Genomic DNA, 27,041 nt, shown 5'->3' with positions numbered 1-27,041 from the left:
TGGCAGACAAGCTCTGTGTCCTCAGCCTGCGAGTCAGCCTCGAGAGGAGCTGCCTCCGGGAGAGGAAGCCTGGGGCCGCCCCCCCGATTGCCTTCCGCTCGCCCCCAGACTCCCTGCTGCACTCACTTCATCCCAGACCCAGTTTCTGCTGCACCCGCTGCGCCCCGAGACCACAGAGCGGCTTATGAAACAGCTGCCCTGAACACTCCGTTCTCCTAAACCTTTGTTGATGTCACTGTTAGAGAAGGAATCAGAGTTTTAGAGCATGAAGGCGTGTGGAGGTCTCCAGACCATTGCCCTCCTTTTAGAAGCAGAGAAATAGAAGCTTTCCTGCCTCGCTCGTATTGCAAATTTACCCCTTCATTCAATCAGTTAGCAAATATTTGTTGAGAACCTACTATGTGCCAGGCGCTCTTCTAGAAGCTGCAGATACAGTGATGAACAAGATAGACAAGGTCTTAACTGCCCCGGGTCTTACATCCTCATGGAGGAGAAGGATGACAAATGAGAGAGTCGAGAAATAACCAAGACAGTTACTGTGGAGGGCAGAGCAACGAACCCTCAAAGATGTCCGCATCCTGATCCCTGGAACCCGTGAAGATGTTATGTTACATGGCGTGGGGGAATAAGATGCATAGAGAATTAAGGTCGCTAATATGCTGACCTTGAGACAGGCAGATTATTCTGAATTATTCAGGTGGTCTCAATCTAATCCAGAGGGTCCTCATAAGGGAAAGAGAAAGGCAGAGGAGACAGAACCAGAGAGATGGTATGGTGAGAAAGCCTGGACCGGCCATTGCTGGCTTTAAAGATGGAGAAATGGGCCATGAGCCAAGGAATGCAGGTGGCCCCTAGGAAATGGAAAAGGCAAGAAAACAGATTTTCCCCCGAGCCTCCAGTAAGGAACACAGCCCTGCTGACACCTTGATTTTAGCCCAGTGAGCCCCATTTCAGACTTCTGATCCCCAGAACTATAAGGTGATGAATTTGTGTTGTTTTTAAACCACTGTGTTTGTGGTAATTTGTTACAGCGGCAATAATAGCGTTGCAGACAGTGATAAGGGCTATGAAGAAAAATACAACAAGAGCTTTATGGAGAATGACTATCAGGGCAGGACGTGACTTTAGACGGGGATACCTGGGAGTAATGTCGGGGCAGTCAGTTACATGGCGCTGGGGGACAGAGTCCTAGACAGAGGGTAGGGGAAGTTCAAAGATCATGGGGCAGGGAGGAGCTTGGTGTTGGTGGGAGGAATTGTCTCCTCAGTGCCTTCCCAGGAGGAGAGAGCCATTCCACTGTCTGGTTTCCTGAGCAGCCAGTGGTTTCTCCTGCACACTTCTGGGTAACCTTCAAATCTACTTGTTCGAATGTCTGATTTCCCTCTTTGAAGGCTGGGACTATGTCCCCGTGTCCTGTCCTTGTCTCACTGTGAGGTTCAGAGGCCCCTTCTCAGGGTCTTAAGAATGTACATTTGCCAGAGACATTTGGATTTTGGAAAACACACTTCTCCATTTCAAGACTTGAGAAGCTTTTCCCCCACGTCTTGATGGAGCATAATTATGGCAGAGAGACAGGCGGACACTCTGCTGCTGTCAGCCTCCCAGGGTTTCTGGACTCGCACAGTGAGGAGCAGCTGAAATGAAGGGACTTTGGGAACTCCCTAGTCTCTAATGACTAATTTCTCTGTAAAAATGTTGAACTGATGGCCTACTAATTAATTCAGTATCTGGGGGAGAAATTTGGATTTTTCTATCCTGAGGTTCCTGAAAATGGGGTACACCTCTGCCAAGAATGGTAAGGTTAAAGTTAACCTCAAAAGGTTTCGTGAGCACCAAGTGGTGAACAGAAGCACCACTCTCACTCAACGAATGGTCCTGAATCCTCTGTCCTGTGCCAGGCTCTGGGGCAAACACAGAGGCAGAAGAGACCCTCACCCTTGTTCCTGAGGCTCCCACAGCTCACTGGGGGAGACAGACAGAGGGCCGAGTACCACCCAACTTGGCAAGGGAATGGTAGTGGGAAGAGACGAAGTGTGTGGGGAGCACAGAAGAGAGAATGGGCTCCCCAGACGACTCTTTGGAGGGACCCACTGGGCCTTCATTTCCTCCCATCTGAGGGGAGCTCCTTTCACTGTGGAAGTTTCCTGAAACACCTCTACTTCAAGATATATAAATCTGGGGTTCAAAGGATAATCTTGACAATTGCTTGTCATTGGTCTCTAAACTGAACATCCCATGAGGGAGGGACTGTGTCTATGAAGTTGGCTGTTGTACCCCAAGTGCCTAACCAATATATGCCGAATGGATGAGTGGATGAACCAATGGCCATGTGGAATCTCTGAGCTAATTCATGCTGACCCTCAAGGAGCATGGTCAGGAGATATGGCTTTAACACTGACTGGGCTTGGCTTAAAAGTAGGATTATCTTGAGCCCCTTGCAAGAAGGTTAATGGCTCAAATGCCATACCACTCACAGATGGTTCCACAGCTGGGGCCAACCTTCCATGATTGGGAAAGCAAAGGCTGGTAGCCAAACATGGCGGCCGCATCAGACTCAGTCTGGAACTCACCTCCCGGGGGGGCCCCAGGCTGCTGGGTGCCCCAATGACTAAGAGCCAAGCCAAGGAGAGGTGGGGGAGCCTGGTCCTCAAGCCATAGCGTGGCAGGTCAAATGGCATCCCTAGTCTGTCACTGACTAGTTGTGTGAACAAAGCAAATAGTTTATTCCTTCTGAGCCTTAGTCTCCTTGTGTTTAAAATGGGAATAATAATAATACCTCCCTCCCAGGATTAAATTAAAGCACTTATGTCAAGAGCCTGGCTCCTAATGAGGGCTCAAGAAATGGGGGCAATGGTGAAACGGGATCATGAGGTAGGCCCCAGTGGGAGCTGTGGGACCTCGCTCTGACCCCTCCAGTATCCTCTAGACTCTCTCTTACCGCTGCCAGGTAGGACCCAGGCACCAGCCCCTGCCCTGACCCCTTGCCTCTGTCTTCCCTAGTTCTTCAAAACTGGGGCGACGTAGATGCAATGAGCAGGCACAGGACAATCCCAGTCCTCCGGTGGGTCCCGATACAGACAGGACAGAGAGGCCCACACTTGGCACCTCTTATCCCACTCTCCGCTCCTGGGCTGTGATCTGGGGCCAGTCAGGATTCCTGGCCATTCATTCTTCTTTCCAAGTCCCCTGTCTGTCTTGTACCAATCCCAGGACTCCTGAGTCTTTTGTGTCCCCAAGTCTCAGCACTTTCTCCCTCTGCTGCGCCCGGCGTCCCCATGGTTGGCCAGTCCACAGGCTTGGGCTTCTGCCTGGGTGTTGCTTAGCTGACTGGCCTGGGTGCCCCTCTCCTTTCTTACTCGTTATTGTAAAACAATCATTCCTCGAGTCACATACATGTCAGGCACTGCGCTGTGTGCTGCACATAAACCACCTCTTTTGGTCCTGGAAACCCTATGTGAGAAGTACTGCCGTTATTCCAATATTTCAGACGAGGACGCTGATGCTACAGAGAATAAGACTCAGAGGAAGCCTTCTCTGAAAACGCCGCTGCAGGAACTCATGAAACATCCTGGGAGGCATCTGATGTCCTCACAGGGATGTAAAAAGGCAAGGCCTTTACGACCCCCTCCCCATCCCTGAATGAAAACCCACAAGAAGAGAACAGGAAAGACAACAGACAATAGGACCAGTTAAAGAGGGAGATCAGCCAGATAAGGAAGGCTTGCACCTAAACGACCAACTCAATGGCAACATTAAAATCCACGTTGGAGGGAGATACAGCAAAACCAAGACTGAGGGACAGAGAACCCTGCCCAGAAAGCGGGAAATTCAAGGCATGAAACACAAGAGCAACAAGTCAACAGATACGGTGGATACAGTGGAGACCCAATTTAAGAATAAATGCAGCAAGGGCGAAACCAGTCACAATCGTAAATGAAATGTAGCTCTTTCTATACTCTTAAGAGTGGCAGCAGAATTAATTAATTCAATAAATATTGATTGAGTGCCCACTATATGCCAGGAAAAGTTCTAGGACAGACAGATTTACATAAATAAATCAAGTAATGAGTATATAAAGTCAAGTAGTTACAAGTGCCATGAGGAAGGTAAAGCAGGGAAGGGGTTAGGGGGCGACAGGTGGGGGTGGGCAGATATTTTTACGGAGTAATCAGGGAAGGCCTCCAGGGGCAAGGTGTTTTCTTAGAGGAAAGACTCTTTTCTCTTGGGTGACTTTAAGCGGGCTCTAACCTCAGAAGGTTAGAGCCAGAACCTGATGTTGAAGGGCAAAGTTGAGAGGAGAAGCTACCTCATCCTGCAATAAGCAAGTAATTGCTAAAATATTGATTGTTTTTGTGCTTTTTCTGGTTAGCATTGGAGAAAGGGCTGTTGAACCCCGGGATGTTTGGCATGGAGACACATCACTGGCATGTCTGTCAGGGGTGGGTCCTGGCAACATGCTAAGGAGAGGGGAGAACTACAAGTGTCAGACCATGGCCTGTGGGCTTTGGGTGCAGTGAAACTTGACTTTCAATTTAAAATGTTCATTTTATGCTTTGAAATTCCCCTAGGATAGTCCAAACCTTTGAATGTTAGGATACTTTTAGCTGCACGTAATAGAAAACCTTAATTCAATTACGTGAACAAAAAGGAATTAATTATTTCACAAAACAGGAAGTCTGGAGGCAGGGCAGTGACCAGGCGGGTTAATTCTGTTCAGTTAATTCAATGCATTTTCGAGGACCTAGGTTCATTTCATCTGTCTGCGCTGCGTTCTGCATATTGGCCTGACTCTCTGGCTACCTTCCTTCTTGATTGCAAGATGGTGGCAGCAGCTCCAGCTATCGCATCCTATGACAGCTTCCAAAGGGCGAAAAGGACAATTTTATCCCTGTGTTTCTTTCTAAGACAAATAAACCTTTACCAGAAGGCTACAGAACACTTCCCTTTACATGGCACTGGTTACAGTTGCATCCTATTCCTATGTCTAAACCACCAGCGACAGCTGGTGTTGGCCCCACATGAGCTCTGCTTTGGACAACAAAGAGGAAACGGGCCCAGGCCCTGGGGCAAGGTGGACCAGAAGTCTCTGGAGCGTGAGAAGCAGGGACAAGAAGGCCGGGGGGATGTGGAGAAAGTAAAGATAGTCATTCGGAGGTAGAGATGATGAGTAGAAACCAGAAGAGCTGGACTAAAAACTTAAAGACGAAACAGAAGAAAAGTCTTTGGAGCCAAAGAAAGACCCGTTTGCAGAGAGATCAGGCTGAACACATCCCAGGAACTCTTGATGAAAGGAAAATGACACGGTGGAAAAGAATTCCCACCAGCTTCAAAGCAGAAAAAGAAAAAGAAAAAAAAAAAAAACTTGTTCCCTGTAAGGGAACTGGTACCAATTTGGCCTTGGATTTTGTATCCTGGGTCTATTTATACTAACTCCTGAAGACAGTGGACATCCCCTCTGTAGAATTCTGAGGGAAAACTTAGTCCCCAAGAATTTTATCTCCACCAAACTCCCTTATGAGTGTGAAGGTGACTGGAAGATGTTTTGGGATATTGAGAAGCTTGGAAAGCAGACCTGTCTATGCTCTACAGCAGACAAAGAAATATAATGAAATAAACTAAAAATGCAAACTTCTAGAAATGGCAGTCATGGCATAAGGGAACAGCTTGGCCACTCTGGACCCCCACCAGGCCCACTGCCCTCGGCGTGGCCGTGGAGCCCTGCACGCGGCCCTGGCCCCGGCCCCGGCCGGCTTCTGTCGCCTGTGCCCTTTTCTGCTCGCTCCTGTTGTGCAACATCAGGAAGTGTGTGTTAGAGCCACATCCTTCACCCGGCGGCTCAGACGGAATCTTTACTTCACTTGGTGACCACTCAGAACAACAACAGCTGCCGCCCTCTTCCTGAGCTTAATAACAATGGCTCAACCGTTCACCCTCCAGGACACTTGTGACGGAAAAGCTTTTAGAAAGTTGTTTTATTTTCTCTCTCCCAAAGCCACACTGCCCAGAGCAACATGACGGCCACCATCGGGGACCAGGAACTGAGTCATGAGTCTCTCACCCGAATGGCTGGAGCCGCTGGGCTTTTCTTCTAAATCGGGAAAGAATACCGCAAGAGTCTGTGAGGCGGATAGTTTCAAATTCCCTCTTCGCCTCAACTTGCGTTAAGACCCGCGTGGGTTCCTGTCTTGACTTAAACAGTCAATATCCTGGATACTGTCTCAACCATGAGAAAAGACAGGAAGTTCACAGCGAACGGTGACGTGACAGGGGACCAGGGGCGGTTTTATTTTCTGCTTTCTTCTTCTTGGTAGGAAGGATGTCAGAAAAAGAGCAAGGCTTGAAAGGCTGGAGGAGTGGAGCCAAAGGGCCCCATTTACTTTAACTGTGGCCTTGGGTTTGGGGCGGCCCTTTACGTGCCCCAAGGCCTCCCCTCGCTCACGCTGCAGCTGGTCTCTCAGGATGCTTGTCCTGCCTCCAACTCGTCCTTAATCTCCCAGGGAGGAGGGTCATTTCAAACGGCAACAGGAGCCCAACAGCTCATTCTGGAGTCAGTGCTCCTTCGCTGCCCACGCCCGAGGACTAGCGGCTCAGGCTCGTCTAGAAGGTTCTCGGGGTCTGAGGGTCAGAGCAGCTGTTGAACAACTACTTAACAATTCCACGGGCTGCTGAGGTACCTGAGACACGGAAATCCACAGCCCAAGGAGTAGAGCTGGGGGAAACTGATCACTGCAAAATCTGGCCCCCTTCCCGCCACCCCTAAGCACTGCCTAGAATCTTCTAGAACACCTCCTGTCTCCTTTCACCCCTCCCCCTTCTCTTCTGTCTCTTTGCCCTGAGCCTCTTTCCATCTTGTCTTCTGTCAAAACTGCCTCCCCCAGCCCTCTCTACTCCTCCCTTTTTCTTCCTCCACTTTTTCTTCCTCTCTCTTATCTTTCTATTTCCCTCTCTCTCTCGTTTTCCACTTTCATTTGTTCTTTTCTTCTTTCCTCTCTCTCCACTGTCCCTCTCCCTCTCTTCCCATCTCCTTTTCCTCCATTCTTCCTTCCTCCCTCCTCTGAGCATGAGGTAGAACTGACCTATGTTGGTGAGCAGATGTGGTCATTTTATTTGACATCTGTTCCCTCTCACTTCAAATAAAGACAGTAATGGTGGCAGGTGGCGGCCCCCCCGTGCCAACCACTCACCTGGGCTTGGTATTTTACCTGCGTTAGGTCATTGAGTCCCAACCATAGGCCCAACCACAGCCCTGGGAGGCATGTGTGTGATTTCCACTTTCCAGCAGAGTTCAGTCCTTGCCCAAGGCCGCATGGCTGGCAAAATTTGGACTTGAACCAGCTGGGAATGGAGGGGTCTGATCTTAGTTCCAAGTACCATTTGTGATCCAATGTTATCTACAACCGTGGGAAGGAAAAGAGTCCTCTCTCTTTGAGAGGCTACATCGCCCTGCCTCCCTGTCCTCCTGGGGCAGAGTCCATCCTTCCCCAGGGGGTCCGGCGCCCAGCCAGGGTGGGACACACTGTCTGGGGCCAAGAAAGAAGGCTTAGCTGGGGCAATCTGGAAGCCTGGGAGTGAGCACCAACTTCTGCAGGTCTCGGCTATGTTCATATTTAAAATAAAGAGGTTGAACGAATTTACAGTTTACATCCTTCCTTCTCATCTCTGATTTTTTGTAAGTTTGAGAAAGGCAAAGTGAGAATAAAGTCACCAGGTATCAAGATTACTCCTCTTCATGACCGAATGGGGTTGTCACAGGCCACGAAGCACGGGCCGACTTCATGAGGTCGCTCCACAGAGAATAAGACAGAGCGGCTGTCTGGTTTGTCAGCAAGACAGCAGCCCCAGTGAGAGGAGCTAACAGGGAAACAATTAGAGCCTTTGGTGCTTCACTTGGCAACGTTTCAGGGCAGCTTCTTATTTTGGGGAGCCTCATATCTGGTGGCCCTGAACAGACTCAGGTGTAAGGAATGAGTTATTTAGAAACTGTGGCTAAGCTCAGAAAAGAGTATGAGGTTTTGCTTCAACATGAAAAGAGGAACTCGAGTTAAAATAAGCAGCAATCAATAATTGCTGGAGTTCCGTCAGACCTCAGACTTCGCCTAATTGGGCTCCTGCTTTCATTTGCTCCTTGGTAGACACCTACTCCTGTTGCTTTAGTATTGTAGGTGTTGTATTTTTATAGGGAGGCATATCCTTAGGAGTGGAAACTTCCTCAGGCCACCTGAGCCTCACAGTTCTCTGTACCCTGGTTACCTGGTGTTGGCCACCAAGGTCACGGGCCCAGTGCTGGGGTCAGGAGCAGACACGTCCAGCAGAGCCACAGCTGTTCTACGAAACCTGCCTGCCCATCACCCTGGCTGACTGTGGGCCTCGGGTAACCACACTCTGCCCCCACAACTCTACCTCCATCTCCGAGTGGGCAGGCACCTGCTCCCAGAGAGCCGATTCATACACAGACCCGTGGCCCCTGAGTGGCCCATGCAGAGAAAGCCGTTGGTGGCTGAGCCAGCCAGATTCCCTCCTGGGACTGGTAACTGAGAAGTGAGCCTGTTGGTGGGAGAAGAGCAGACCCACAGAGAAGGGCTGAGTCGTGGCAGGCAGCACCCAGGGTACAGGCCCCAAGCTCTCTGGTCCCAGGCCCTGGGCCTCCTCTTTCCTTGCCCCACACACCTCCATAAAGGCTGCAGGAACACGCATTGCCACAGCAGCAAGAGAGTGAAGATGAGAGTGAATAGATGCTAGACACAGTCTCTACGTTTACAAGCCGTGGGTACAAGAACTCTATACAAGAAGCCACAAAGTCATGTCTTTTCCAGCTTAAGGCCTAGTCATACTTAGAGTCTTCTTCACTTTGAAGGAATAGAAGAAACCACAAGGGGAAAAAAGATCAAAAGCATCGACCAACTTTCAACTTAAGAGAGTTTAGACTCCTTTCAGCAAACCACCCATCAAGGGTGCCAACCCAGCTGGGAAAGTTCACACCGTCCTAGACTTGGAAAAAATTGTAGAGGCCGTTGAGGTCCACTGCTTGCCCCACGCAGAGGGTGGCCACGTCCCTGACAGGTGAGGAGCCCACATGAGTGACGACCATTTCCATGATAAGCAGCTGCCAAGTACTTGAAAGGATGGTCTTATACTAGGTGTGCCAACATTTGTTCCTGGTGACCAGACACGTGGGTGTTCCAGACTAGCTAAAAACATTCAAGTGGATACTCTTTAGATATCGGCACACATGCATAGATGGGAAGGATGAAGAAGCCAGGAGCAACTCTCAGCCTGACCTCTATCTGGCGGAGCAATTCCGCTTGAGCCCAAACTTGCGTCTCCCATGGAAGCCCTGCAGCAAACAGCCCAGCCTCCTGAGAAGGTGGTGTCATGACCACCCTGGTTGGCTCACACATGCCCCTGAGGGTCTCACTCTCTATCCCAAGTGGCTCCTTGAAACGAGTCTCCCCAGAGGCATTCTACTCAACACAGCTTCTCTCTCGACATATTTCCAGTGACTCGTGCCCAGGGACCTGCCTGTTGTCCTTCCCTTGGGTCCAGCTCTGTTTCTATACTGCATCCTAGTTCTGTGCAAAACGCATCATTCCCTTCAGGTTTTGGAATCAGTGATCGCCCCCCACCCCTCCCTTTCTACTTCCACTTTCTTTTCAGCTAAACCCCACAGATTCTGTCACTGCTCCTCCATAACATGGTGTCCCAATCTTCGTCTATATGGGCTGCTCTGCTTGGCACGTGAGTGCTCTTCACCTACTGGTGCCTCTCACCATGGTCCCGAGAACTAAGCATGACTCTTCTGCCCCCACCTAGGACACTGAGAATGCCACTTCCTTCATTCTGCCCATCCCCATGCTCTCTTAAGGCAGCCAGATAAAAATAGCTCCCCTGGCCTCCACATCACTTGGTTGTCACACCTTGTGGTCACACAAAGCCCATGGCGTTTGTCATGCAAACTGTGCCTAGGATGGTCTTCCCAGACTCGGACTGGTGCGGCTGATTTTTCTTTAAAATTTAGTGCAAGTTTTACACATTTCGACCTTAATGGTGAAGTCAGATGCCATGAGCATCAGTCTTTGTCAGAACAGATCTCTGGGAACTGAAAGGTACTGTTTCATGCTATTCTGCTGGGCAGTCTTCTAGCCCCTCAGAAAATATAGTCTGTTCTCCTGTAAGTGCCCTCCTCCTCTCCTTCCTGGTCCACTTACTCACTCATTTGAGTGAAATGAGGAAAATAACTGACAAGCCACAGTCACTTTTCCTTCATCTCTGGGCATCCCCTTTCACCATTGTTTCCCCTTCACACCCAGGGACACAAATAACATCTGTCATGCCCGCTCCACCATGTCACGGAGCAGGGTCACTTTGCAAGGTCACAGTTTACCCGCTGAGCCGCCCCCACCTGTGGACTTCTAGGAGAAAGATGAGCTCAGCCAGGCCTTTAAGTGTAGGCTACTCAGGGCCCGTGCTGTCTTCTTCTCTTCTTCCTCTTTTTCACTTTCTCTGCCAACACAAGCTCCAGTCAGGGTTAGAGTCCTAGGTTCATAAAAAAGGCCTTACCTGAACAGTGAATTTATCATCTTCATTGGGCAGAATTCTGTAAGTATAAACACAGTTCCGATACCTGAAATAGACCAAAGACTTTATTAGACCCTATGTGGGAAAATTCTTTTTTCTGGTGACCAAAAAGACGAGAATTCCTGACACGGCTCAAGTAATCTGGGCATAAGTCTCTGAACTTTGGAGCTGACCGTTCTAAGGTTAAGATCAGCCCTGACATCAAGTCATCCTGGACTGAGGCACTGCCTGCCCCCTTTCCCACCCTCTCAGCACTCAAGGAGCTTCTGGAAAAGGCGGGTGGGCTCTTCTGGGTGTGATTGACATTGGCGCTTGACAGCTATGTGCTCTGATCTAAAGGAGTCCGCCATCTGGTAGGGCTTCTTCAACCTCTGAGCCATCATGTCAGCTAAAAGAATAGAGCCAGAGGGGGTGTTTTAAGAAGAAATAAGACTCCAGTGGGGCTGAGGAAGGTGGGAACATGCCGAATGGGTGTTGGGCACAGCCACAGAGAGGGGCCACACTGGCCAAGGCAAGGCTCGCTCAGCTTTGGTAGAGTGCCACTCTTCTGATGAGCTCCTCTCATGCCCCCTGACTTCATGCCCTGGAGACTTTGCCCCATGGTCATTTCCCCAAAGGTCAGCCACCGTCCCTTCAGAGACCTCGATTTTCCCCAGTAGCTGGTGAGTGAGTCTTCGGGTTGGTTGCTTCTAACAAGGAAATGCTAGAGATCGCAGATTCTCTTCTGTTTCTAGAAGCTCTGCTTTCCTCTGGTTCAGGGGGCTCCAATGTGAGGAGGAGGAGGAGCTACTTTTTACTTTCCTAAAACCTTTGAGTGGAAGAGGGAGTCATCAAGTCTGAGCACCTTGGAAGAGGGGCACATTGGTGGGTGGTCCAGCTGTCTGACCCAGCCTGCAGACGGCCTGGCAGCAGCAGATGGCCATGGAAGTCCATTGGCTCTGCTGCTGAGCCCAGGGGCGTGGGAGTTTGGGGGAATGCTATTTAAGTCTTATACTGTTAGTTGAAACTGCTGGCCTGTCCTCTCACCCACCATAATCTCCTCCCATTTCTTCCACTTGGTATTCTCCTGAACCTTGAAAACTTGCCCACCCGCACTGAACCCCTAGGCAGGGACCATACTTCAGCTCAACAGATATTCATCTTGTTTCTGCCATCAAGTCAACGCGTCACTACAAAAATTTCACTGACTTAGCCCCTCGCGTATGCCTGACACCTCACTAAGCATTTATATATGTCACTGTTTATTATACAGTAGTTTAAAAAATTTAAGACCATACAGGAAGATATAAAATGAAAAATAAATGTCTGCTCCCCTCGGTCCTGTGAGTCCCACTTCTTAGATTTACTACTACTTTTTGTAAATTGTTCCAGAATTTTTAAACACACACGAACTGATACATGCATGTCTTTTAAAATGCAAATATATCTTACTACATAAATCATTCTGAAATTTGCTTTTTCGCCAAAAAAATATCTTAGAGATCTTCCCAGGTCGTGTTCCACCATGTAGTTGTGCAATCATTTATTTCACTGGCTGGTGATGATGGGCAGGTAGATATTTTTAGCTTTTTGCTATTATAAATAATGGTACAGTGAACATCTCTGTCCTGACATCTTGTGAACATTGGTGAATTCATAGTTTTAGTTTCCCCACCAGTAAAATGGGACAATCAAAACACAACATCTACCTGTTGTTGTGTAGATTAAGTGAATTAATGTAAGAAAAGCATTTAGAATAGTGGCTGGAACATACGGAACTCTACACGTGCTGACATTTATCCACAATTAGTGATCGTGGATAAATCGCTAGAAGGGGAACAGCTGGGCTGCAGGACACGGACACTTTATATTTTGATAGAAACTAGCAATTGCCTTCCAGTGAGCTTGTGTCACTTTTTTCTCCTCCTAACCGGATATGAAAGTGTCTATTTCCACACACTCTGCCAACTGGCTGTTATCAGACGTTTCAATCTTTGCAAATCTGAGAGGTGAAAGAAAAATGATAGCGTGCTTCAAATTTGCCTTTCTTTATGAGAAAGCTTGAACAGGTTCTCGTATGTTTTGCTACTTGTACTTCTTTTTCTGTGAATTCCTTTTCATGTCTTTGGCTCACATCTTCTTTTTTGATCATCTTTTGCTTATTTATTTGTAAGACTTTAAGATATGCTACAATATATTTTGGAGTTATTTATTTTTGACGGTGTTTATTGATTGTCTTTTTTTTTTTTTTCCAGCTGCATAGAAGTTGTGGCCAATTTTGTAGTCTTTTATGGCTTTTGAATCAATGGATGTTTAACGAAAATTTTGGAGATGGTTTGGGTACTTTAGCTCCCACGTGTCTCTTCATTTCTCATAGGAAAGTTTCTTTCTCTCTCTTCCTCTCATCTCTTTAATTCCCATCTTTCTGCTCCCTGTCTGGTCTCCAGAGCCTGAACTGACACCACAATTGGCTTCTATGGGCGGTGGGAAGGGTGAATCTCTAATCCAGGGCCACCTCACCCCCCAGAGATGTCCTGTGAGGCAAGCACCCAGGACCCCAGGCTAACTCCTCCAGCCTCATCTCCCCCTGCAGAGCCTGCCGGGCAAATGCCAGCTCAACCCCGCTGTGCCCTTCTCTCTCACTGCTTCATTCCCTTGACACTTCCTCCTCAGATATGCAAACGAAGCCGGAGTGAGAACGGTCTCTTATTTGGCTGAGGGCAGCTAATTTGTGGAAGAGCTTGGGCAGGCCCAAAACATCAGCTTGTACAGAGAAAGAAAGAACACAGGGTCACGAGGAGAGGCACAGGAACAGCCACACGGAACAGGAAGGCCGTTTAGATCATCAAGTGTGGCAGACAAGCATTATGGCTTTTCCACAGGTATTCTAGAAACACTGAAGACAAAGAAACAGCTCTGTATCACTCAAACAGATCAGAATTCAAAAGCTGGTGCGATAGGAAGTGAGGATACTTTTCCTCCGGACAGTAACATCTCAGCATCTCCAGTGCATGGGGCTGGACACGCCGTCCCTGGGGCTGAATCAGTTTAGATCTTCAAGGGAAAACGTGGGGCATCACCACCACCACCACTAACCCGGGAGAGCAGTGGTTCCAAACTGCTTGCCATGGGTGCTGAGGGCTCTGCTGGGAGGTGGAGGGGGCACTCCTTGGCCTCTCCTACTCACCAGCAGATGCACTTCGCCCTGGTCCTATATATGCACATATACACACATGTGTGTGTACACATACAGATACATAACACACACATACACATACATGTGCATGTACATATACTAACACACATATACACATGCATGTACATATACACAACATGCACATATACACATGTACATACACGTGCATATACATATACTGATACTAACATACACATATACATACATGTGCATGTACAGACACGTAATATACACTAATACACATACACACGTACATACACACACACACACAAGTCTTAAACATAAAACGTTTAAAGCGAAGATTCCACAACTAACGTGACTAGAATATAATCCAGATGACATGCTCACTGCTGTCTGGGGCAATGGGTCCTATCCAGCCTTTCCCCAGCTCTTTGTGGGGATTTAGTAGCAATTTACGGCGCTAACACTGGTTCCCAGCTGCTACTCCTTTCAGTGACTGGTCATATTTCAGGGCAATTGCTCTAGGAATATTCCCACTGGAGACCCAGGTTGGGTGGCACTGGGCCGGAGTGTGTACTTCCGCTACCAAACAAGATCACTCTATTCTCAAATGCAATGGGGCTTAGAGCGAATTTTCCATGAGACTCCTGACAGCTGCTGGGTGACAATGGGGACCTACACTGTGTTAAGCGGGAAGATGCTTCTCCTGGGAAGGGCGTTTCCAGATCAACTCTAATATGGTTCGATGTTTTACTCAAATGTAAGAGGACAAGCAAATGGAAGTAGGAAGAAACATTGCGGCATTTTACTTTTTCTTTTGGATAAATATTACTATTTCAGTATGACTATTCCTAGCCAAATAAACACTGAGAAGCATGCCCAGAGACCCACAGGGAGAGAGAGAAATCAAACTCTAAAATTCAAGAACCTCATTAGTGTTTCTGTCTCACTCTGCCGATCAGCTTAGCATGCTCCTGTAACTGTTTTTAAATCTCTTTGTAACTTTGACGTGTTTTCCCTTTTTTTCTTGCTTACGTGTTGCAGACTTCTGGACAAGATAGGGTGGGAGCACAAGGGTTGGAAACTGCATACCAAAAAGCCGCTTCAACCAATATAGAAATAAGAGAAAATGTACGTCAGCCCTAGGAACCAACGGTGTTCACCATTCATCACCAAAACCTCAAAGAATCCCAGACAAAGAGAGGAAGAAAATGGATAAATTAAAAGAGGCCATTAGTTCAGAAGAGAGAAAGCAGGGGGAGGTGGCCCAGGTAGCCAGGTGCTCTTGGGGGCCTGCTGAGCACCCCGCCCCAGCAGCACGGGAGTCCAGCGGGTCATTCCTTGTATGAGACCCCTGGGAGGGAGCCCACTGGGAGGGAGCCCACCCATCCACGCGCCACACCACCCCCTCATCACTTGCCCCCCCATCAGCTGGATCTTGGATCAGGGGGCTCCCACCCCCAGCCCTGCCCATCCTTTTTCATTTGGGAAGAGGATTTGGGCAGAAACCTGCTCCCATCTCTGAAAGAATCTGATCCAATTTTTCCTGACAGTTCTTTGTTGGAAAAGAGAAATCACCAGAAATATGAAACCTGATCACCACTCAAAAGAAGGGGCACCATTTTTCTAAGGACTCAAAGGTGTTAACTCCATCTTATATAGAATCACTGCAAAAAGAAAAAAAAAACATACTGGAGAAGTCTGACGTGTGAAGTCAGTAAGATTTAGGAGACGATTGCGTCTCTGAAACTGGAAAAATCAGTTGTGAAAACAGAGCAAACTGGGACAAGGAAAACTGATCAGAAGTGAAAAACCTGTAGTTCTAGAGTCAGCATTAGAGGCCACAAGAGAGGCAGGAAATAACAGCTTATGTACTAGAGAAAGTTAATGAGGAAGAAGACAAACTCAAAAAGGTCAGTACAGAAGGAAAAGACAAGATTTTACAATGAGAGGGAAGATGAGAAATATGCACCACAGGTCTCTGACCTCAAATATATACATGATAAAGGTTCCTAAAAGGACAGATAATTTTTTTAATATAAAAAGAAAAAGCAGAACAGGTAAATAAATCTAAGAGCATATGACTTGAAAAGCAGAAAAGTAAATGGACAACCCTTTGACAAACAGAATAAAGAAAAAGAAATGCAAGTGAGCTGGATATTCTCCTTTTGCCCTCTCCTCTTGCTCCCAACTAGACCCACTCTATCCTTCTGCACTTGCCCTGTGTCCAGGAGGCTGACCTGTGTGACCTGCTTCACCCAGGTTTGGCCAATGGGAGGCATTGGGAGAGTGAGAGGAGGATGCAATGGGGGTATTTGTTCCCCTGACCCCAACCTGCTTGCTGCAGATCAGCAGCAGCTGAGTTCCTCCCCTGGAGGCCACAGCTCAAGTCAGATGGCTTGGTGACACAGCCCTGTCCCCTGCCTCTTCAGGTCCAGGAGTGAGAATGGTTTCCCATGGTTGCTGGCCCCAGGCTGCTTCACCATCCCTATGCTTATCACCCCATTGGAATATGCCATCTATTTCCTGCTGTGATCCGTGCCAACACAACAAGTAAAGGAAATTAGAAATGAGAATAGGAAGATAGCAACAGCAATAGAAGAGAAATCTCAAAATTATAGAAAACTATGCATAATTGTATGCCCGAAAATTAGAAAATCTCAACAAATGGACTGTTCTCTGAAAAATATATGTAGCTTATCAAAAGTGACATGATAGAAGATAGAAAACAAGAATAAATCAAGACCAATGAAGAAACTGAAGTAAATAATAAAAAATTATCTCCGTAAACAGCTCTGAGAAGTAACTTCACCAAAATTTTTCTAATATTTCAAAAAATCAGATAATGATGATGCTACATAAATGTCTCCAGGATATTTTATAAAACTTACATGACAAACCATAACATGACCAAAATCATATAAATCAATCTCACCTATGAATATATGTGCAAAAATCCTAAATAAAATTCAGAATACAATGGAAAGTTATCATAATCAAAAATAGTTCATTTTAATCAGGAAAAATTGGTTAATATTGTAAAATCTATAAAATTAAGCTATTACACCAGTAAATGGAATGAAAGAAACAACATAATCATCTCAGTAGATATTAAAAAGCATTGGATAATATTCAATACTCAGTCCTTCAAAACTCTTTATAATACTAGAGAAAGACAGCTCCTTTGACATGACAGAGCAACAACTTTTATCAAATGCAAACTATGTGTCAGATGCTGTATCAAGTCCTTCCCAGGGAGTATCATGTTAGATCCTCACAGTAATTCTCCCTGAGGTTGATATTTTCTCTTCCCAATATCCTCCACTGTTACACTTTAGAAACACCGGCCAATGTAATAAGTTATGCAATCTGAATAAGAGTTATAAGTATTCGGAAGGTAGACCACAAAATTGTCATAATTTGTATATGATGTGATTATCTATCAAGAAAATCCAAGAGAAGCAAATGAAAAACAATTTGAAATAATGAAGTGTGAGTAAAGTGACAGAATAAAAAGTGAATTTATAAAATCTGTAACTTCCCTGTATGTTATCAGTTCCCACAGAAGGGTAACTGTAGGGGAAAAAGTATCATTCCCAACAGTAACAAAATTATAAAATAATCAGAAGTAATCATCACAAGAAATGTGCAGGATCTATATGAAGAAAACTTCAAATTTTAAAATAATAGAGATAGCTATGTTTATTATTAAGACCGAATAACACTAAATGTCCATTTTCACAAGTTAACATTATGGATTTCATGCAATTCCAATCAAAGTCCCAATAGTATTTTTTCCAATTTGACAAAATTATTATCTGGTTGACCTGGAAGAATATTTGAAAAGAATGGACATGAAAATCCTCAAATAAAATAGTTTATAAAATCATGGTAATGCGTATGGTATGATGTTGGTGTAAGAAAAGCAGACATCTGTGGAACAGGGTAAACAGGCAAGAAAGAGACATATAAAACTTAATATATGGTGAAAGAGGACTCACAAAGGAAAAGGAATAAATTATTCAGTAAGAAGTTTTGAGAAAGATGGTTACTTGAGAAAAATACACGTAAATCTTTGTCTTAAACCATTTATTACATTAATTCCAGAGAGATTAAAGTGTTCAATGTAAAAAAAAAAAACCCACAACAAAAAAACCTATAATCTCTCTGTTTTTGCTAAATACTGTGCTAAGCACGTGATATACTCTTTTCATTCAATCCACCCAACCACACTGCTACGTTGATATTCTGGTGTTCAGAGGAGGAAACCAAGGACCCGTGGAGCTAGACAACCTGCTGGAGGTTGCACAGGGAAAGTCACCCTTAGCCTGAGTCTGGCAAGCTTCAAAGGCCCTGATCTAACCCTCCTGCTCCACAGGAAGAAACGGAATCGAATTTCTGTGCACAGAGGGACTCTCTACACTGAAAAGCAACGGGGGATAATAAACAGGAAAGAAAAAGACTGACAGACTTCATGAAAATTTACAACCTCTGAACGTCAAAAAAAAATCATAGAGTTTAAAGGCAAACTACACAGTGAAAATATTCGCAACAGGTGTGATATAAGGAATTCACGCAAATAGGTAAGACAAAAACTACAGCTTCAAAAAAAAAAGGGCCAAGAAAATTGAACAGAGTATTCGTGAAAGAGGAAATTACGAAGGTCAGTAATTCTACCAACCAAGCTGACCACGACCGCAGTCAAGAAAGGCAGGTCAGAATGAACAGAATTAACCACCTTTCAACTTACAACTTAAAAACTTCTTTTTAATGAAAATATTCAGCAGAGGGAGACTGGAATGAGGTGGGTACTCTCTTGTATTGCTTACCGGAGCACAAATTGGAACAAAATTCCTGGAAAGCAATTTGTCATTCTGTACCAAGACCCTTAAAAACATTCCCATCCTTTGATCCCATAATTCCACCCCTGGGAATCTATAACCAGAAGTGTCACATTTCTGCACAAAGACCTTCATCACCATCATATTTATAACAACAAAACACTGTTGATAACTTAAATGTCTGACAGTAGAGGAATCATCTCATAAATTATGGCCCATCATGTAACAGAATTTTGTGCATCCATTAAATATGATATTTAGGAAGAAATTTTAACTAAATGGGAAAATGCTAATGCTGCTAGAAAACACAGCCTAAAATTATATGGCTTTCGGTATATATATCATGGAGATTTTACATACAGATGGAGAGAGAGAAGGAGAAAGAGACTGAGGAGATACACCAACAAATTAACAGGTTTATTGGTCTCTCAGTGATTGAGTGGTTATTTGCTTTCTTTACACTTTGTACTCTTTGTATGTTATACTGGATATTGTTTTTTTAAGTTACTTGAAAGAATGCTGCACTGGTTATCAGAAGATCTATTTCTACTTGGCCACCAACATCTGTGATGGCCTCAGAGAGCATCTCTCTCTGGAGGGTGGGTTCCCAGTTGGCAAGTGAGGGAGATGGACCAGCTGATCCTTTGGGGTTATTTATAATAAGTAATTGAGCCCGAACTGTTTGGGTCCTGGTACTTGTTAATGGAATGTTTTTCTAACGAATGGGGGCAAAGGGAGTGTGAAGTGAACAGAGGAGAGAGGAAGGATCTGGTCCCACAGAGTTACAGGCTTGTTGTCCCCACCTCCCATGGGACCTGGGCCTGCTGCAGCTGTCAATGCGCAGTCTCCACCTCATGGAGCGTGCTGTGCTCGTTCTAGCTTCCTCACAGCTGTGGGGCTTTAGTCCCCTCGGTATCTCCCTCCTCAACTGGAATTAGTTAATCACTCTTAAGATGGCCTCTATTTCTTCTCGACTTGGTCTTCATTCTCCCTGCTTTCATTCGGTGATTATTCCCGGCATCTGTGCCTCCCTCCCTCGGGCTTCCAGGCACTCAACCCTGGCCCCAGCAGCCACCGGCCACTCGTGCGTCATTCGAGTCCTCTTCCTGCCTCATCTCTTTGAGCACTTCCTCTGAGGAGGCCCCACATGACAGCTCAGTGTCTCCCGGAGGCTCCTACAGCCTCCAGGAAGTTCCAGAAGTGACACTCTGCCTTTGCTCTCCTCTTTCCTTCAGTGGAATTTTCTTCACAGATGGGCCCTATACTCGTCTGCTTCCAAGATGTTACGAGTCACTTTTTAGCTTATAAAAAATAATGGCCAGCATTCAATGAGTGCTCACCACGTGCCAGCCTTGCGTTACACATGTTGCCCACAGTCTCCCATTTTAACCTCTCAATAATCCGACAATAACAACGGAAAGATAACTCAATTTTTTAAATGGGCAAAGGATATGAATAGACATTTTGCCAAAGAAGATATGCAAATGGTCAATAAGCACATGAAAAGATGCTCAGCATCATTAATCATGAAGGAAATGCAAATCAAAGTCACAATAAGATGCCACTCCACACCCACTTGGATGGCTATTATTAAAAAGATAATAACAAGTATTGGTGAGGACATGGAAAAATTAGAACCCTCAGACACTGCTGACGGGAATGTAAAACGGTGCAGCTGCTGTGGAAAACAGTTTGGCAATTCCACAAAAAGTTAAACATAGGATTACTATATGACCCAGCAGTTCCACCCAAGACAATTGAAAACATATGTCCATATAAAACTTGTACGTGAATATTCATAGCAGCGTTAGTCATAATAGCCAAAAAGTGGAAATAACTCAAATGTCCATCATTGAGGAATGGGAAAATAAAATGTGGTATATCCATACAATGGGCTATTATTTAGCTATAAAAAGGACTGATTCAGTACATCGGTGCGCGCCTGGGATCCAAATCCGCGAACCTCAGGCTGCCACAGTGGAGCACGCGCACAGAACCGCTTGCGCCACCGGGCCAGCCCCCCCCCCGCCAAAAGGAATGATTCGTGTTATAACATGGATGAACCTTGAAAGCATTACACTAGGTGAAAAAAGCCAGACACAAAAGGCCACATATCGTATGGTTCCATTTACATGAAATACCCAGAATAGGCAAATCTATAGAGACAGAAAGTAGATTAATGGTTGCCAAGGGTTGGGAGGAGGGGAAATAGGAAGTGACTACTAATGGGTATAGGGTTTCTTTTCAGAATGATGAAAATGTTCTGGAATTAGATAGTGATGATGGTTGCACAACATTGTGAATGTCCTAAACACCGCTGAATTGTACACTGTGCAAAGAGTGATTTTATAGGATGTGAATTAGACCTCCATAAAAAAAATTAACCCAATGAGTGGGCATTTCACCAATGAGGATTCTGGGTGGGCAGAGAGAGGTTAGCGTCTTGCAAATGCTAGAACACACATCAGATCTGGTCAATCACAAAAGGCTTGCCCCAAAGGACCGTGTCACATGGCATGAATTAGGGAGGGAAGAGCAGACCTTGTCTTTCTCCATCACTGGGGCAGGGAGGAGGGCGTGGCCAGGAGCACCACATCTCATCGCCATGCTTGGGTTCACGCTCCAGGAGATGGGACCGTTCAATGGAGAAGCATTGCTATCTGGGCACAGGTGAACTCAACCTGTCAGGTAGGCGAGCTTGCAAAACACACTAAAGCTAGTGCCTACCCTGGTTCTGAAAGGATCGCTTTAGAGCACCGGGCGTGGGCACCGAAAACCTGGAGACACTCAACTTTACCACGGTTGTTCTGAGTCACTTCACACAGAAAACACCAGTAATCTGTTAAATACGCAGGCCTTTATGGGCACACCACTCCCTCTCAGCCTTGCACGCAGAAAGAAAACTCAAAAGAGTTGACCTGGAACAAACTCTTAGTAAACCGAGTTTCAGAAGCCCGTGATCCTCCAGCTCTGCCTATTGGCTACTGTCTGTGCCAGCATTTTTCCACACTTTCTGTCACTACCAGATATGAAAAACAGCATTTTTCTTTGCATTTGCGCAAAAGTAATGAATGAGCAGTGTAAACTTTGCTGAAACTTTGGAAGAGGATTGGAGGAAGGAGGATTATATCGCACCCATTCACACCACAGTAAGTGGCTTTACACCTCTCCTGGACATTTCTGCCTTTGTGGCTCCATCACCAGAGGTCTCCTCTCCAGGCCTCCCTGACCCCACACATACCCAGGCTTGTTGGCTCCTCTCTCTGTCTCCCTGCCGAGAACAGCATGAGTTTAAGTCCTGGCCCTGCCATTATTAGTCCTGTAAACATGGCATGTTCCCTAACTTCTCTGGGCCTTGGTTTCCTCATCTGTAAAGTGGAGGCAATAATAGTACTTCCTCCGAAGGCCGTTGTGGACAGTAAGTGAGTTAATACACGTAAAGAGCCCAGAACAGTGCCTGGTACACAGTAAGCCCTTTATAAGTCTTCTCCTGTTATTTTTAGGCAGAAAAAGTTAGCGACCACATTTGTTAGCAGAGCAAGGCTTGGGGCCTGCTCTACCTCAAGTGGCCTGTCACACTCTTTCTTCCCAACAAGTAGAATGCCTTCTCTTAGGGGACTTTTGGTGACTAAATGTCTTTCTTGTGCTTCTTCATCTTTCTGGCTGTGCTGACAAGGTCACCAAGCCCAGGCTGCCTGGTATACTGTCCCTGGCAAGGAGACTGCCCCAGACACTGTGGGTGTGCCTGGGCAGCTCACAGAAGGCAGTGTGCTGAGGGAGCCCAAGACTGCTTCTCTGCCACAGCTGGCTGGACCAGGCATTGCTTTCTGAGCCAAAGGCAGCACATGCCCGCCCCCTCCTCCATGAGGGAGGCCAACTCCTCTAGTGTGGTTTCGTGGGAACGCCACCCAACCGGGCAGCTCCATATTGGATGGTGGCTGACAGACCCAGTCACACGTAGGCTCTCTAGGGGCCTGGGTTGCTCTTACAGAGGGGGCATCCCCAACCACACTGGGCTATTGCTCTGGTTCTGCTTGGGTAAGGGGAAGCTGGCCCCTGCTGACCCGTGGCCCCTTGCATGGGTGGGTCCCCATCCCCAAAGGCATATCTCTTCTCTGCAGCTTAAAGCCCCTGATGGTTGCACTGGCCCCTCCGTGGAAGTGCAGTCCTGGCAAGAGAGGAGGGAATGAGCTTGATGGCCTCTTAGCCTCCTCCACCCAGGATGGGCCGGACATGCCCCTCTAGGTGCCCCCGTGGACTCCCTACAGCAGAGCCGACTCTGCTCGTGGGTTTGAGTGGGGCCAGGTGAGGATGACACAGCCCCTACCCTGAAGAGCCGACTGTGTCTCGTGTTCTCATGCCCCTTGCTACAGGATGACAGAGCTGGACTCAAACCTTGTGGTCAGCTGCCTGGGGTCTTCCCTGCCAGCTCTCTGTGCCCCAGGACGGGCCTCTGGGGTCCCTCTAAAGCAGGGCTTTCTGCTTACTGAGGAGGGATCTGAACTCCCCCCCCCCCCAGGGGCATTGGCAGGGCTGACCTCTCGAGAGGAAATGCGGGTTTGCTAGGCCTGGTGCCTTCTCAAGTCACGTGGGTGGCACTGAATTGCAGCCTTGTCCGTCGGTGTCTCCTTCACTCCCCTCCCTAGTTCCATTTAAATAGTCAAATCCTGTCCTCATGCCCGAGTACGAACGCCACTCCCCGACAAAGCTCCTGGAGCTCCAAACACCCTGCCTAAACCAGCAGTTGGAGGTCTCCCACTGTCCCCCACTGCCCAGAGGGCCTGGGAAGAGGCTCCAGCCCACTGGGGCCCAGGCAGGATGAGGTCTGGGCACCCTGGATTGGGGGGGTCTTTTTCCTTATGGATATTTCTAGAGCAGAAGGGCCAGTCTTTGTGGCTTCCTTCTGCAGTCCTGGCTCACTTTTAAAGCAGGGTCATTAAATGGTCCTGACTCCACAGCTGCACCTCGCAGGGTCCCTGCACTCTCTGCTGACTTCAGAGAGGCAGCAGAGGGGTGAAGCCTGTTGCTTCTGAAACTGAGGGAAGCCCAGTTGTTCTTCACACCATCAGGGCTCCCAGCGCCAGACTGCGGATCAGGACAGTTAAATCTATTTGATTTAAAGGACTGGCTTTTTTTTTTTAAGGAGTATGACTTTCCTGACTTTTTTGGTGTTAAAGGATGCTTTTTTTTTCACGAAATGAGCCATTGGAAGGTGGTAGGTAGTTGTCATTCATTTAGTTAGTTTTTAGTTTTTAAGTCTCCGTAACTGCCAAAATTAAGGATGGTGGCAGATCTCCAGGTTTTTGGAAAGCTTGGTGGTGTGTGGTATCCCACAGCCCACAGTGGCTCCTGCTCCTGCAGGAAAGGTGGCTTCCCCCACAAAGCAGAGGAGAAAGGGGAGACCAGGGTGAGGGTCTGGCCAAGGGAAGGGACTCCCCGGGAGGGCTCCAGGCCCTGGTGTGGGAGCCAAAGAGATCTTGGGGCTGGGAGGCTGAGGAGAAGTCCAGGCCTGGGCTATGAGGATGGTGGACATCTGTGGGTACCATGGGCACTACCCCTAAGGTGCAGACCCCACACATCTGCCGAGGCTCTGAGAGTAACTCAGTGCAGATGAGGGGAGGGGAGGAGGGGTGGAGGAACGAATACTGGAAACCAGGCCTGGATCTCCGTTTGCTACCAGCCAGCAGGGCAGTGTGGACAAAGGCCTCGACCTCTCAGAACTCCATCCGCTCACCTGCAAACTCAGGGGCTGTTGGACCAGAGGTCCCCAGGGCCTCGCCCAGCTCTGCCTCTGGCTTGCTGTGATGCTGCCAGTTTGGAGTCAGAGAGACTCATGTTCCCTGACCGTAACCTGGGCGCAACCACAGCGCCCTGAGCAAACGGCTGCTGTGAAGGTTACATTAGCGAGCCAGAGCCCCGGAAGCTCTTGGCACACAGCAAACACCTAACCAAATTGGCCCTCTGCCAAGTCCCGCCGGGGCAGGAGAGAAATCCACATGGGCCAAGTGGAGTCAGATCTAATTCTCACCACTGTCTCTAAGGCCTCATTGGCAGGTCCCCACAGGGGCAGTGCTGCAGGGAAGTCGGGGCCTTTGTCCCTTCCCCTGAGGGTGAGAGTGGGGGGCGCAGGAAGCGGACCTTGGGAGGTGGGGCCTCTGACGCAGTCAGGGCTCAGGCTGGTCGGTCGGCCAGCTGTGAGCCTGAGCTATTTTCTAAATGCTCCCAGCTGGCCCTTGTAAACACCCTGGCTTCTCCTGCTGTCACCCGGAACCTACACTCACACCCAGCTTGACGGGCGGGAGTGGAGTGGCAGGAGCCTGGTTGTCTGGGTGCCCCCTCTGGGGGCAGCAGGTTGACTGTCATCTCTCACTTAACCTGTCTGAACCTCAGTGTCCTCATCTGCAAAGTGGGGCGATAACAGGACCTGCCCTTCAGGTTGTTGTGAGGATGAAATGGGATAACGCAGGACAAATGCTTAGACTCGATTCTCAAAACAGGTCTGTGTTCAGTGACCCACTTCCCCTCCTGCCTGCTCAGAGGGACATTTCTGCAAGCCCAGGGGCGCTACCTCCGAGGTGCAGGTGGACGCACCCTTCCCCCATTGCGCCCTGGCACTGCCCAAGGCCTGCGCAGGGATGGTTAGACCTCAGGGCTGCAGGGATGATGGCCTCCTTCAGACACGGGTCAAGAAGGGTGTTCTAAAAAGGAATCTTCAGCAGGTGGCTGGTTCCTTGGTTGTTAGGACAACGGGCACATTCAGCAACATGCCAGAGCCAGGGAGCAGGGGGAGTCGATGGGGGCAGAGAGGCCCAAACGGGGCGGGGGGGGAAGGGGAACGCAGCTGAGTGCCAGGGCAGCGAGAGAAGAGGCTCTCACTGTTGGTGATGGTGACTTCCTCTGCTCTCAGGGCCCGAATGCAACTTCTGGGTGAACTGAAAGTCCTCTCTTGAGTGAACACACCCCATATCCGTGGCTCCCCAGACAACAGCTTCCTCTAGGATCCCGAAGCCTGGGCACAAGACGGGTCCCCCTTTGTCACGTCTGCTATTCCATGAGGGTTTCCAAACTGGACATCTTTGACCAACACCTGAGCGGACAAAGCTGCTTTCTAACACACCCACCACCATGGAGCCCTGACCTTCCGCCTGCCTCGGAGAGCCCCGGCCCCCCTCTCCTGGTCCCTGGAACCCGGAGGAAGCCCCTGGCACCATGGCTCAGGGGCAAGAGGAATGTGTGACCAGGCCCCAGGGTGGCTCTGGAGGGCTCCACCGCTGCCATCCCTCAACTTCAAGGCCAGCAGGTCAGCAATGGGCCTCAGCTGGACCCACCAACAACCCCGGGGAGTGTGCGAGCCAGGCCACTCCATCCCATGACATAAAAACAACCCATCCCAGTGCCAGGCGCCTGGCTAAGCCCCCAGCTGGCTTTACACCCCAATAGTCACACCTCCATCATCTCTGTGCCTGGACAGGAGAGGCCAGGAGGCCGGCAGAGGGGCTCGGGGTGAGGAGCACTGTACTTACAGCACGCAGAGCGCGTACGCCCGGGAGATGGACTCGCTGGCGCGCACGAGGAAACTCCCGTCCTTGCCCGTCCTGGAGAGCAGCTCCTCGGCCTTGGAGCGGGTGATGTTGCCATGGTTCCAGCAAGGGACCATGGTGGCCGTGGGCCTCCTCGGGCTGGGCCAGCGGCCACCCCCAGGATCAACGTGCCACCGAGGGCAGCTGAGGCCCCTGCTCTGGGAGCTGGACCTGCTGTCTGTCCCCTGTCGGTTGGCCCGGCTGCTGCCACCAGCTCACTGACCGACTTCCTGTTTCAGGCACTCAGCGAGGGAAAGGAAACGAGCTGCAGAGAACTTCCTCATTGCAGAGCCCAAGCAAGAGAGTCGTCTGGTCCTCCACCTTCCCACCCCGCCCACCCTGGGCCTGCTGCCCCCTCCCTCTCCCCCTCCCGCCCTTTCTCTTTCCTTCAGTGAGTCTCGGTCTGCAGAGGGGCAAACGTCAGCTCGAGTCCTCCTCGGGAACTGTCAGCCCCTGTGGTGACAGGAGGCTCATGGCTGACTTCTGAAGAAGTGTGGCCTAAAAGGCCTGGACGGGCCAAAGCAGCGGCTGTTCCCGGGCCTGTGCCAATGCTCACATGGGAGGGCCCCGCCCTGGAGCGATCCCTCCGCTTTCTGTTCTACCCCAGGGCTTTTCAACTCTCTGCCCCCCTCACCTCCCCAAAACTACCCAAGGAACCGAGGATCCCAGGGCAGAGCTTCTCATCTGGGACAAGGCCTGGCCCCAGGGGCCGAGCCAAATTTAGGGGGAGGGGTACAGTTGAGCCCTCTCCCCATACTGGAGACTCAAGGCCATCCAGACACCACACAGCCCTGGGAGCTGGGCGGAGCTGAGTGACACCACCTGAGGGCTCTGATGGCCCAGGTGACAGCTCTGTGACACCTTTATTCTCGTCCCCCGGGGCTGGTGGGTGAGAAGGAAGCCTGGGTG

At 48.5% G+C, this 27,041-nt stretch overlaps 1 protein-coding gene across 1 annotated transcript in view; it reads right to left on the bottom strand.

The window, feature by feature from the left end:
- The window catches only part of INPP5D (inositol polyphosphate-5-phosphatase D), a 121,613-nt gene extending 95,268 nt beyond the window's left edge, over positions 1-26,345 (bottom strand). Inside the window, exons 1-2 of the mRNA XM_058533226.1 lie at positions 26,076-26,345; positions 10,558-10,621 (exon numbers count right to left, since the gene is read on the bottom strand). Of these exons, the coding sequence (XP_058389209.1) occupies positions 10,558-10,621; positions 26,076-26,209 (198 nt within the window). The 5' untranslated portion in view covers positions 26,210-26,345. The remainder of the gene's footprint in view (positions 1-10,557; positions 10,622-26,075) is intronic.
- Positions 26,346-27,041: the final 696 nt, after the last annotated feature.

This window comes from Diceros bicornis, chromosome 37 (assembly GCF_020826845.1).
Source record: "Diceros bicornis minor isolate mBicDic1 chromosome 37, mDicBic1.mat.cur, whole genome shotgun sequence".
Taxonomy (NCBI): domain Eukaryota; kingdom Metazoa; phylum Chordata; class Mammalia; order Perissodactyla; family Rhinocerotidae; genus Diceros; species Diceros bicornis.
This window is presented reverse-complemented; position numbering and strand designations above follow the sequence as displayed.